The 13,961-nt window shown below is 41.2% G+C and overlaps 1 protein-coding gene across 8 annotated transcripts in view; it reads left to right on the top strand.

Annotated features, from left to right (window-relative positions):
- Positions 1 to 13,961, top strand: part of ddx4 (DEAD (Asp-Glu-Ala-Asp) box polypeptide 4) — a 91,079-nt gene that overhangs the window by 72,459 nt on the left and 4,659 nt on the right. For all 8 annotated transcript variants that reach the window (XM_052032775.1, XM_052032765.1, XM_052032783.1 and 5 more), the window contains 4 exons: positions 1,945 to 2,090; positions 2,850 to 2,949; positions 8,987 to 9,257; positions 11,417 to 11,524. In XM_052032775.1, coding sequence (XP_051888735.1) covers positions 1,945 to 2,090; positions 2,850 to 2,949; positions 8,987 to 9,257; positions 11,417 to 11,524 — 625 coding nt within the window. The remainder of the gene's footprint in view (positions 1 to 1,944; positions 2,091 to 2,849; positions 2,950 to 8,986; positions 9,258 to 11,416; positions 11,525 to 13,961) is intronic.

Raw genomic sequence — 13,961 nt, forward strand, 5'->3', positions numbered from 1 at the left:
TTTGCTTTTTATAATAAATCCTTTTGATTAACTTACCAGGCCATATCAATAGTAGACCTGTTAGACCCCACATCATTCTGCTCAGGAGCTCCAAAAGTGCTAGTTAATTCCAGGGTAGATTAACTAACAATCTGCTGGAGGAACTCAGTGGGTTGAGCAGCATCTGCGGGAGGAGAGGAATTATTGATGTTTCAGCTTGAAGCTCTCCATTGGGACTGATCATGGAGAGGCAAGATGGCCAGTATAAAGGGGAGTGGTGACACAGGAGTTCACAAGATCACAAGATAAGGGAGCAGAAGCAGGCCATTCGGCCCATCGAGTCCGCTCCAAGGAAAAGGGAAAAAGAAATGGGGTGGGAAAAAAGAGAGAGAAAAAAAAACTATTCTAATCCCATTTGCCAGCCTTATCCCCATATCCCTTGATACCCTGACTATTTAGATATCTGTCTATCTCCTCCTTGAATACCCCCACTGATCTGGCCTCCACTGCTGTGCGTGGCAAGGAGTTCCACAATTTCACCACCCTCTGGGTAAAGAAACTTCTCCTCATCTCTGTCTTGAAACTGTACCCTCTAATTCTAAGATTGTGCCCTCTGGTCCTGGACACGCCCACCAAGGGAAACAGCCTAGCCACATCTACTCTATCCTTACCTGTCAACATTTTAAATGTCGCTACGAGGTCCCCTCTCATCCTTCTGTACTCCAGCGAGTACAGTCCAAGAGCCGACAAACGCTCATCATACTTAAGCCCTTTCATTCCTGGAATCATTCTCGTAAATCTCCTCTGAACCCTCTCCAACGTCAGCACATCCTTCCTAAGATGCGGGGCCCAAAACTGCGCACAGTATTCCAAATGAGGCCTCACTAGCGCCGCGTAGAGCCTCATCAACACATCCTTACTTTTATACACTATACCTCTCGAGATGAATGCCAACATAGCATTCGCTTTCTTAACCACCGATCCAACCTGGTGGTTAACTTTTAAGGTATCTTGTACGAGTACCCCCAAGTCCCTTTGTACTACCGCACTATCAATCTTCTCTCCTTCTAGATAATAATCTACCCGCTTATTTCTACTTCCAAAGTGTACAACTGCACATTTCTCAACATTGAATCTCATCTGCCATTTCCTTGCCCATTCTCCTAAACTGTCTAGGTCCCTCTGCATTCTTTCTATTTCCTCTATGCTCCCTACTCCTCCACTTATCTTGGTGTCATCCGCAAACTTAGCCACACAACCATTTATTCCATCATCCAATGAGGTCATCGGTGGTCCAGCATCTGCAGTCTTGTCTCTGGTAGATTAGGTGCTTTTACTCTATGCACTGGGTTATGGGGTGAGAATTCTTATTTCTCTCTCTGATTGAAGCATAGCTTTTCAGTCCATTTTAAGCAGGTTTGCTTTTTTAAAAAAAACCTGATGTTCATTTTCAAGTGGCATATGTTAATATTTTATATGGCACCATGTGGTCTTCTAACAACACAGCAAGATATCTGGTACCCTTTATAATTACAAACAATCATGGCCAATTCTGCCTGTAAAATTCACTTTTCTTGAAGGTGACTGACTGTAAACTGCTTAAAGTATCCCATGGCAGGACACTACTGTTCTCTTCACCACCACATCCTCCAAACATTTTTCTTTTCCTCTCTCCTCCCACCTCCCAAAAATGCTCAATGACTCGGAAGACCTTAACCAGTCAGTGACCATGTTCTCAAAAGTTTGCCTACAATGTAGCAACTTGAATTCACAGGAAGATGAGTGTAAGCCCATAATAATGTCAAGAAACACAGATTAATTCCAGGTTATAAATTGAATTTTAAATTCCACAGCTGCCATGGTAGGATTTGAACTGTGGTCTCTGGATTTTTAGTCCCTGCCTTTGGGTTACTATTCCAGTAACTGTTAGCTGTTAATTTTTATAACTTTTGGTTTTATCCTTAGGTTGGCTGCAGATTTCATGAGGAGTGATTATTTGTTCCTTGCTGTTGGTCAAGTGGGAGGAGCCTGTGGTGACGTACAGCAGTCCGTTCTCCAGGTAGACCAGTATTCCAAAAGAAACAAACTGGTTGAAATTCTCACCAACATAGGTGAGAGTCTCCTCTTCATCTCCAAGCTGTCCATGTGTGAAATTCAGGGAAAGGAGAAATGCTGCAAATATTTGGATGCATGGTGGGGAGGTGGAAGGCATTTTAAAGTCATTTGGTATTGGTTTAATCACATTTTTAATGAAATTTTAGTCAAAAGTAGATATTTCTTGTGCAATTATGGAGGATGCTTGTGGAATCTCATCCCTGCAAGGTAACCAAGGATGGAGATCTTAATTCCATTAGTGGCTTGTATCATAATTTATGTGTCATTCAGCTATCACCTACCTGTATTTACTGACTTTAAAATGGCTTCTGGTTAAGCAATATGGTCCTGCCATTCTAAACTCCTTGTCATGGTGGCATCCATGGTGAAGTTTAGTATCTATGCAGAAAGAAAGCTAATGTGAGCTGTTTGTTTTGTAGAGTACCAACAATTTATAACACTTAAACCGCGGTGAGCAACTAATTTGCCAAGTAGATGGTTGTTTTTAACCTCCCATTCCTGTGTGCTTTGGAGATTGGGACTTTTTAAAAAGCAATATATACTCAAGTATTATTTTTATCATGATGGCTTCTTTTGTAATTCAAGTTAACCTAACAAACTTGGGCTCTGGCTGTTACTTTTTGTGGTAATGGGGGGGGGGGGAAGGGGGTGGGAGGAGAGATTACTGGGTTATTTGCCAGATGTTAATATTCTGCTTTGGATTGGAGCCTGTAGGAGAGCCCCTTTTAACTGTGGGTTTTGGTATAATTTCCTAGGTATTGAGCGGACTATGGTCTTTGTCGATACCAAGAGAAAAGCTGACTTTCTTGCTGCTTTCCTTTGTCAAGAGAAATTCCCTACAACAAGCATTCATGGGTAAAGTTTTATTTTGTTCTCTCACTTCTCTGATATATTTCATGTATTTGCCTTCTGGAATGAAAATCCTTCATTCCTGTGCTGAAATCTACTTAATTAAGGTGCTGACATTGTTATTTAAAAAGTGCAACTTGTATTAAACATTGACAAGAATATTTTGCAGTACGTTTATCATGCTTGGACTTAAATTTCTGTAACCTAATTGATTCTACCTAATCCACCAAGCTTGAAATGTTCATTGCTTTAGGAGTAAATAAAACTGTTTAGGACGTTTGGGTCGTATCTATCCCACAGTGGAAATCACCTCCAGAATTAGAAAGAGAATTGAGAAATAGTGCTTGCCTGGTTTCACTCACTCTTTTCTCATTTAATCCCTCCTTGACCCAATACGAAATGCTTTCATTTTGGCAGGATTTTATTGCTCCATATGGTTTATATTTGGATCTCTGATCAGAGTTTTGTAATTGTTCAAGTTCCTTTTGAGGGTATTGCAAGGAAGGCTAACAATTTATCATCTATCTATAATTGCCCTTGAAAAGTGATAAGGATCCACCTTGTTGAACTCATGTAGACTTTGGTATAGGAACTGTTGGGTAAAGTTTTCTAGATTATTGGCCCAGTGATAATGAAAGACCTTGCATGAAAAAGTTCTCAAATTAAAACTGAAGCTAATCTTTTTGACCAGTGAGGTCATCAAGTCTTTAAGCCAGTCTGTTTATGTTGCATATTTTTTGGAGTTGTCTGGGTCATTGTTTTGTTTTTGACCCTTCTTAGGAAGGGAAGGTTCAAGATTCTAACTTCCAAATATTTGGAACCATTTAATCTGTCAATATAACTAGATATCAGAACAACCATCTGCTTTTATATCGACAACAAATTATGCTGAGACTTTTGTTTTCATTCATCAAAATTTGACGCCAAACCTTAATGATGGGGCATTTGGTTCAAAAGTTTAGCCAAGTGGGTTTAAGGGGCATCTTGGAGAAAGAAGGGCTAATAAAGATTAAAATTAAGCTACCAGTTAAGTCATGGGTGTGTTTGAAAAGAAAACCGAGGATTTCTGGGTGTATCCACCTACATACAAGTGTTGATCTCTCTACAGCAGAATATAGTCTACTGTCAACTTGGATGCTCTTGTCATTGGATTATGGTGTCAATCTATCCAGTCTGCTTATTGTAGCCTGGTAACTTGGATAATACAAGTATTATCTGAGTGAGACACAACAAGCAGGGGGATGGCTGGCTCAGTGACTGTGGGTGCATCTTCTGGAAGGGCAGACTCATCAAGAATGATCTAGTCTGGATTTTGGCAATGCCCCCACCCCCCAAGGGATATGAATGTACCTCCAGCTTGCTCTTATTGCAGAACCAGCTTGCATTAATGATGCACTTCCAACTCTGCAAGCTATGCACAAGGCCAATCTTTAATTTGTAAACTCTAGGCCATTTCCGAAGAGGAGAGAAACTGTTACTGCTGAATGACTTCAGTACTGGTTCAAAGGACGCAAACCTCTTTGAAATCATGATTGTTACAGGAAGAGATCCATTTGAGTCTCGTTGAAAAACTTAAAACATTGTCATAACTAGTTTCCTCAGATGCACATGATTTCATGGCTGCAAACTTGATCTGGTCACTGACATATATTAGACAGTCACGTGCAAGTGATAATTTACAATGATCACATTATCCTGTTTTATGACAAGTGAACCAACTACTGATCTGCTCCATCTCCATAAGTCATTCCCTGAAACAACTGCAGCAAGAGAAATGCAAGCACAGGAACATCCTCCTCGAAGGTCTTGCAGATTTGGAGAAAGTTATGAGATGATCTCTCAAGCAACCTGATTTGTTTCTGATCAACAGATTAAGTAGCCATAATGCCAAACGGTCCTGAAATCCACCAAAGTAAACACCTTGGAAGAGAATTTTTGCTTCCCTCCCATAAAACAACTGGACCAAGTTGGCAAGAGTGATTTAGGAGCTCCAGGAGCTGATAACTATTGTGCATCAAAAGGGTGATGGGAGTGAGCAATAACTGAGGAGTCCATCAAAAACCTCCTGACGTAGAGTCGATAATGTATAGAAAGAACACAGGAGTTCCAGCAGCGTGTTATTGGCAGATCTTTGTCTCTATCATCTATAGCCCAAACACCCAAGGGCACAAACTGCTGGGTGCCAAGGGAGCAGTCAATCAGTGGCTGTTAAAGGGAGTACGTTGGGAAAAATTCTGACAAGTCTGTGCTCAATTCAGGTTTTCTTGACAGTGCCCTAAATTGCATGATTCAGTGGAGTCTTTCCATCCTTGCCAACAAGAGGTTGGAAAACAAGGTCTCTGGAGCAAACTGCTTCCCTGCTGATGTCCTGAAACATGGCAGAGAGGGATTTCAGACACATTGCCTGATCCCAGACCACCCTCAAAAAAAAAAGGGACACGTGATTGCATTAATTACAGGGAGAGGTCTGCCACAGGTAGTGCCTTTAAGGGTGGTCCTGAATTGCTGCCTCCCAGTGGTTGAAGAGCTACTCTCCAAATTACTGTGTAGATTCTGACCATCTGGATGTATGACGTGTTTCTTGGGTGACAGCAATGAAAAAAGGGTAGGGAGCAGCATCAGCAGGTCTTTTTGATCTTTGATTCACAACTGAGGAGGGGTGTGAAGATTCTTCAAATTTGGCTGCCCTCAAATTCTAACTGTACATCATTCACAAGGTGATGGCATGCAAGTTGGTTACAATAGAGGATGGTTAAAATAACCTACAACAGACATCTCAAAGGACTGGAGGGATACCAGAAAACCTTTCTTCACAGGATCCTTCAAGTCTGAATGATATGATGATGATAGATTCACATGAATGATTTAAAAAAAAAAGGGGGGGGCTATGTGGGAGGGAAGGGTTAGGTAGATATTAGAGCAGGATAAAATGTCAGCACAACATTGTGGGCGGAAGGGCCTGTACTGTGCTGTAGTGTTCTATGTTCCACTAGCAGGATAAGCAAACCAATGTCTGTTATTTCCCAAGCTAATATCCATAGTATCAAGGCTGAAATTAAATTCAGCCAGCTGCAAGGGACAGGTTATTATCTGCACGCCTGACATCAGACTCCCTTCAAGGGCACTTTACTCCAAACTCTGTCCTAACAAGAGATTACTAGGACAGAGTATGAATGTTTTTCAAAATCTTGTTGAAAGCATTGTAGAAGTCTTACCAAACTTGGAAATTCCTGGACTGTGACCAGTCAAAATGACGAAAGAGCAACTGGAATGACATTAACAACAGTCTCTTTCAGGAGTTGGAATGGCGGAAGGGAGCATCCACCTGTGGGTCCAATATTGGTTTCTGAGGTGGGCAAGACCACAAACTGCAGTGGTAGCAAATCAACCTTGACCCTGATGGAATGACCAAGAAGTTAATAGGTTGAATTGGTTTTTGAGTTATGATATGAGCAGTGGCTGAGCACAAGTTTAAGTGACTGAATGGGATGCAATTGGAACAGCGCACTTAAGAGCTTTTCTTTTTTAAAAAAAAATCAATGTTTTGGGCACATTTGAGATGAGGCAGAAGAGAAGTGAGATAATAAAAGTGGAAATGGGCAGTCTTGACATGACAAGAGCTTGTCCCCAGGTCAAACACCAAGCTCTGTTCGGTTATTTTCTAGAAAGATGGAAGCTGTGCCCAAGGAACAGGATTTGTGGAAAAGGGAATATGAGATGGTTCAGTAGTTGGAAAGAGCAAAGGCTCTGTTATTTGGTGTGGGAAGTCTGCTGCACAACACAAACAGGCCCTCTGACCCACCATGTCCATGCTGACCTCTTTGTCCATCTACATTAGCCCCACTTGCCCACATTTGGACTGTCTGTTTATGCCTTGCCTATTTAAATGCCTCTGTAAATGCCTGTTAAACATAGTAATTGTATCTGATTCCACCACCTCCTTTGGCAGTGCGTTCTATATATTGATCCCCTTGGTTGTCAAAAAAAACTTCCCCCTCGTATCCCCTTTGAAACTACTACCTCTCACAGTTAAACCCATGTCCTCTGTTTTTGATGGCCAGTGAACAGTTGGTTAGGACTTGCATGGGAGAGGTCATGGGCCAGAATCCAATTTCCTTGATAAGCTGAGCTTAGAGGAAATGTGGTTTTGGAGAGGAAAGGAATGAGCTGCAGGGAAAAACAAGGGGGTTGAATATGGGTGGGGCAGCTGGAGGAGATTCAACATTGAGTCTAGGAATGGTGCAATGCAGAAGATCATATCTTTGGTAGAGGTTGAACAAGGGGTGCTGCTGCAAAGAGGAAAACCTCAGTTTCTCCATTCTCTAACTAACGTGGGTAATTCATCCCTAAAATTTGGTAAATGTCTTCTGATGCAAATCAGAAGATAGGTATTTTAAAGCATGGTGCCTAGAAATGGCATTAACCCTCAAATAGGGCCCAATCATTAGTTTGCAAAGGTTTAGCATAACTTGCTTTGGACATTCTGCCTTCACATGAAGCCAAAGACCTTTTTTGCCTTCTCATCCAGACCTACCACCTCAAGAATGACAGTCACTTGATTCCTGTCCCTGCTCTTCAGAATTGTATTGTTTTAGTCTATATTGCCCCCTTGTCTTCCTCCTCCTATAATCAACTGCTTCATTTGTTTCTGTATTTAGATCTTATCTACTGAATTTGGTATTGAATTTAGTCTGCCTGTATAAAGTCTACCACCTTCCATCTAGTTCATAATTTGTTTTGAGGTTGAAGGTGAGAAAGTGGTGGCCAGTCATCTTGGAAAGGAGAGTTGCTGGGCAATAGTGTATTTCACTCCTAGCTGAGGTGTGCATGATTCAATCCAAAAGAGAACCAACAGTTCAAACATGATTTCAATGAAGCTGTTAACTGTGGATCAGTTTGGATTTGATCTGTGGTTGCATATGAGGAATCCATTCATTCTAGCTTGCACGAATGACCACTGATGTAGAACCTTCAAATCTGTCAGCTCGGTAGAGTTTATTATACACACAAAGTAAATTAACACATTTTCTCAAAGCCCAAGAGTCTTGTCATTGAATCTTAGGTTCACAATTGCACCTTCCTCTTCTGCCCCTGGCTGTTCTAAATAATTAGCATTTCACTTAATTGAATTGTTCCGGTGGCTGCTATTAAGCTGATTTCCCTGTGTTTTGCAACTACATGTAACAGTAATTATGCGGGGAGTGGGTAGTGTATGCAGTGGTGTTGGGGAGGAAATTTTGCCCATATGTTGTCTGATCTTGGTTTTTTATTCTGATTTAAATAGAATAAATGGGGCTATATCAGTTTGTGATTCACGCTCTAACTGCCTTAAGTCTAGTTAAGCATGTGACTGAAAATGCTATAGTATCTCAATTGTAAAACAAGTAAAATGCTACACGTACTAAATTACATGTGCAGTTTTCATGAAATTTATCTCAGACTCTCCCATCATAACCAACTTGCAGTTTTTGAAACGTGGATTCAGTGCAGCCATTCTTTTGTGGTCACGGCCCTTTTATCAGTTTGCTTTACCTGGCACTACGGAGCAAGTTGGGAGCTTTTGATATGTTAGTGGAGTCCCTTGGTGAGTGCTCATGTTAGACCTTTTCAGTGAAATTGTGTTTTCTCACTTGGTCACTTGCTTTGGTAAAATGCTGACTCATGAGCTAAATGATAATCAGGAATTCCTGCTGCTTCAAGTTGTAGAAGCAACAGTAGGTCATACGGACCTTTGACTCTGCACTGCTGTTTAATGTTGCCATTTTTTCTATTTCCGTTCCATTTCCCTGCACTACCCTTTTAATTCAGTGGAATGGATTAGGAAATGCGATGCAATGGACTGTCTTGTTTTCAAAAAGGGCTTTTTTTTAAGAGCTTGTGTTCGTTTATATCCAAAGTGTCGGCAACTAAAGTAATTCTAGAATTGCTGCATTTCCGTTAAGCTATAATAAAATAACAGTGGCTTCTGTCATTCTTGCCATGTGTTTGAGGGGGCATGGGTGGAGGAACAGCATTGTGTAAATGTAAGTGATTTGTTTTGCAGTGATCGAGAGCAAAGGGAAAGAGAGATAGCACTTGGTGATTTCCGTACAGGGAAGTGTCCCATTTTGGTGGCTACAGCAGTGGCAGCACGAGGGTTGGACATTGAACACGTGCAACATGTTATTAACTTCGATTTGCCTTCCACTATTGATGAATATGTCCATCGCATTGGACGCACAGGCCGTTGTGGACATGTTGGCAAAGCAATATCATTCTTTGATTCAAATACAGATATGCCAATAGCACGTGCCCTCCTAAAAGTCCTTTCTGATGTAAGTACTGCTAAGGAATCATTTGACTTTAAGATGGTAGAAAGGTAATGCTTAACAATGTTCACACTGCTCAAGTGACTCAGTTTTCCAAAAATATTCCAGTTCCCACTTTGTTCAGAATTGAGCCCATCTAGTTTGCATATCTGGTTGGGTATTTAACTGAAGGAGAGAAATTTTAAAAAAAATCTGAAGTAGTAATCTCAGAATACTTCCAGGGCCATGTGCTAGTGAATATAGTAATGGGAGAATACAGTAAATGAATGTATGGTTGAAGAGCTGACTTGGGTTCCTGGGACATTGAAACCAGTTCTGGGGTAGGTGGAATCTGAACAAGTGGAATGACTTGAACCCTGGCAGTAACAGGACCAATGTCCGACTGAGGGTTGTTGCAGTGGGTTTAAACTAGAATGGCAGTAGGGTGGAGATGCAAGCAGGATTATTAGGGGAGAAATGAAGGAGCAAACTGCAGAATGCAAAAACAGAGCAGGGAAATTGAGAGTGAGAGGCAGTGTAGGACCACTTTGTGGGGGGTGGGTAGGAGAAGGAAGCAAACCTGAAGGACTGGTATCTTTAATGCAGGAAGCATTTGCAATAAATTGAATTTGTGGTGCAAATAGGGCAAAAGGTGGTGGGGTAGCATTGTTAATGAGAGATGAAGTAAGTACAGTGGTGAGAGGCTATCTAGACTCAATGTGAAGTCCATTTGGATGGATGTTTTAAAAACAGCGAAGGAAGGAAGACAATGGTTGGGGTAGTGTTCAAACCCCCATCAGTAGCCACACTAAAAGGGTATCAATCAGCAAATAATAGTAGCTTGCAATAATTGTGGGAGACTTGAATCTTCAAGTAAATTGGGTTAATCAGGTTGGAAAGGGGTAGCTTCAGGAAAAAATATGTATTAAATGCATGTGGGATAGTTTCCTAGATCAATGTATTATGGGGCCAACCAGGGAAAAGACTCTCATGGATGTGGTGATGGGTAATTGGGCAGATTTAATATATGCCATCAAAGTAAAATGTCCTCTAGGATTGTAACATGGATTGATTGATACAATATTGTATTCTGTTTGAGATGGCAAAACTTGGGTCAGAAACAGCTGCGTTTAACTTGAAAATTACATTGGAATCAATCACAGTAAAGAAAAATTCATAGGGTGGGATGAAACAACCATGGCCAACCAAGGAAGTTAGAGGGTATTTAAGTTGAAAGAGAATGTTCAAGGCTGCAAAATTTAGTGATGGACCCAAAGTTTGGGATAAAGTGATAATCCAGCAGATAAGGGCAAATAAGATGATGCTATCCCATGACCTTTTTGGCCTCTGTAACATTCCTCACAGAAAGAAAATAATAAACAATGAACTATAAGAGAAGCTAAGTTGCGAGGCAAGTTTAGAGAGAGTGATAAATTAGGTGAGTGGGTAAAAAGCTGGTAGAGTATAATGTGGGGGGGAAAGAAGTTCATTTTGGAAGAAAGGGCAAAACACTAGTATTAAACAGAATTTGCTAAAAACTGCAGCACAAAGGTATTTGGAGTCCTTGTGCATGAAACACAGCAGCTAATTGGGGAGGCTCATGGAATTTTGGACCTTATTTCAAGTTGGTTGTGGTACAAGTGCAGGGAAAGTTTACTGCAACTGTAAAAGCACTAGTCGCCACAAATAGATAATATGTACATATTTGGTCCCTCATTTAAAATATTTTAATGGAGGTGGTTCAGAGAAGGTTCAATAGGATGCTACTGGGTATTCTGAGATTGTCCTATGAGAAAAGATTAAATGGGTTGAGCTCCATTCATTGGAGTTTGGAATTTAGAACGTGGAACACCACTGCATAGGAACAGACCCCTTTGGCCCATAATGTCTGTGCTGAGATACCAGTTTAAACTGCATATCTACCTACATGTGGTCTTCCTAAATTCGCTGGGGATAGAACAGGAATTTGGATTTGAACAATGCTGAATCAATCATGATTCTAAATGGTGGAGAGGCTCATGGGGCTCTCCCAGTTCCTTCTGGCATTTGAACTTCTGAATTTGAATATCTTTTGTTTTTCTTGGGTTGTAAGACTACAGATTGAAGGAAACCATGTAAAAGTGTTTGTCAATAATTACGACCTAGAATGATTTGATTAATGTTTATAGTTTAAACTGTTTCTATAGGCCCAACAAGAAGTTCCTATATGGTTAGAAGAATTTGCTTATGCTGCTCATGGGACCAGTTACCACAATCCCCTTGGAAAAGTGTTTGCTTCTGTAGATACCCGTAAGGTTAGTATATATTACTTGGTCGACAGTGAACTGGTATTGATCACTGTTTTCTCAGCAGGTCTCATGGTAGGTCTTTTTAACCAAATTGTTACAGCCAAATGTTTTGGACCAGGATGCGTTCATCTTTGACATTGACCTGTATGCAGGTTATCTGCTTACACTGGCCCAGTTAGGTGTACCTGTAGTTTGTTAGTGAAGTTCATGGTCTAACTTTGTTTATTTTGCTGTGTCCATTTTCTTCTCTTTTCTTCCTCCACTATAGCATGCCAGTATTCATAAGGAGATACTGCTAAATTTTGTTTGAAAGGAACATCAACTTGAGTTCATTGTAGTCAACTTACATGGAACAAACTTCCACAATGATCTTTCTCTTAGTGATAACTACTGACCAGAAATAACTCCTGTGGCTTAAAGCTGTACCATGTCCACATATTATGTCCACTAGATAAGTCAAACAAGGCTTTTGTCTAACATCTAATCTGAAAGGCACCACTACACTGGATTGTAAACCCTCCTTGTTTTTACCAAAGTCTCTATAGTGGGCCTGAACTAGCAAGCAATTGACCAAGGCCTGAGTGTTGGCTTCAAAGCTGCAACTGGTGCCTTGTTGGCTGGTAAACTTTTCTGAAAGCATTAACCTGGAAGCTGCTTGTATCCTTTTACCAGAGCTAACTGCTCTTGTATCATTGAATTTGATAGTAATTCTTAACAACTTATCAAAAATTCGTGTGTCTTCTGAACTTGACCTCTGAATCATTCATTCTATTTAAGTGAACTACATATGCCTTTTTGATTTTAAGGGAAATGTTCTGTGTAATTTCATAATGGCTTCCTTGTAGTATTTATTTTTAAAGTTCCTGTAAAGTTTAGACCATCTCTTCTGTATAGAGTACATTGTGTTTTATTATTGAATTGAACAAAGTTTCCCTTTTGATAGATGTAGCTCATTTCTTATCAGAATAGGAATAATCAGTTTAACTCCTTGAACCTATTTTGTTCTATTGTATTAAGGCTGATCTGTAGCTTGTTCATTTGACACTTTGCTCATCCTTTGTCTGACTTTTTTTAATCCACAGAATTTGCATGTACATCCTTTGTGGTCTGGTTAAAAATCCTGCAAACGGTCTTCTTTCCTCGTTTTTAAAAATAGTTTGTTGCTAGCAAGTGCAGCACTTTCTTTTTGCCATCCCACTCTATGAAGGAGGTGCTGAATTACCACCACCTACTGCTGCAGTCCTAGTGAAGTTATTCCCACACGTGGGGCAGTGAATTGACCTGCTGCCTCGGCTCCAGCAACCTGGGTTCAATCCTGGACTCCAGCTCTGTCTGTGTGAAGTTGTATGTTCTTCCTGTGACCATATGGGTTTCCTCCAGCTTCCTCATTCCAAAGACATGGGTTGGTAGATTGGCCACTAAGTTCTCCCCAGTGTGTAAATGAGGGGCAGAATCTGAGGGCAGGGGGGTGGGGGAGAGCTGGTGAGAATAAAATAGGATTAATGTAGAATTAGTGTAATAGGGTCCACGGCAACCATCAAGCACCCAGAGTCGAAGGACCTGTTTTAGTGCTGTATGACTTTATGATGAGCACAAAGTAATGTTTTCAAAGGCTGGGTGGTGTGTGACCTGAAGGGGACCCTGCAGGCTCTGCTCTTCCCATGCACCTGAAGTCCTTGTTCTTGGCAGGTGATGTCTTGTATTTGGGAGGTGCTGTCAGTAGACTAGACAAGTAATTAGTGTATTTTGTAGATGGTTCATGCTGCAGCCACTGTGTGCCAGTGGTAGAGGGAACAAATTTTAGTTGTTGGATGGGGTCCCAATCAAGTAGTCTGCTTTGCCTTGGATGGTGTTGTTGGAGCAGCATTTGTCCAGGAAAATTAGCATACCATTACCTTCCTGACAAAGGTTTTGGAGTGTCAGATGAATTGCTCATTGCAGGATGCTCAGGCTCTGAGTACTTTTACCCACAGAATTGTTGCTGTTCCACTGTTTCTTGTCACTGGTGACCCCCTATAACGATGTTTTTGGCAATGGTAATGCTAATGGAATTCAAGAATAGTTAATTACTCTTTGGAGGCTGATGGGACACTAGCCATCTTGACCACTACTCCCCTTACCGACTCCAACCTCACCCCCTCTGAACACACTGCTCTCCACTTTTCCATACCAATCCCAACCTTGCCATCAAACCAGCAGACAAGGGTGGTGCAGACTGACCTTTACCTTGCAGAGGCCAGACAGCAGCTCTCAGACACTTCCTCTTACTTGTCCTTGAACCAGGACTCCATGAAGCATCAGGCCACTGTCTCCTGCACAATCATTGGCCTATCACCTCTGGAGATCTCCCCTCTGCATCCTCCAACCTCACTGTTCCCCAACCCTGCACTGACCATTCCTACCTCCATCCCAAGATTCACAAATCAAACTGCCCTGTTAGGCC

Source organism: Pristis pectinata, chromosome 2 (genome assembly GCF_009764475.1).
Source record: "Pristis pectinata isolate sPriPec2 chromosome 2, sPriPec2.1.pri, whole genome shotgun sequence".
In the NCBI taxonomy this organism is placed as follows: domain Eukaryota; kingdom Metazoa; phylum Chordata; class Chondrichthyes; order Rhinopristiformes; family Pristidae; genus Pristis; species Pristis pectinata.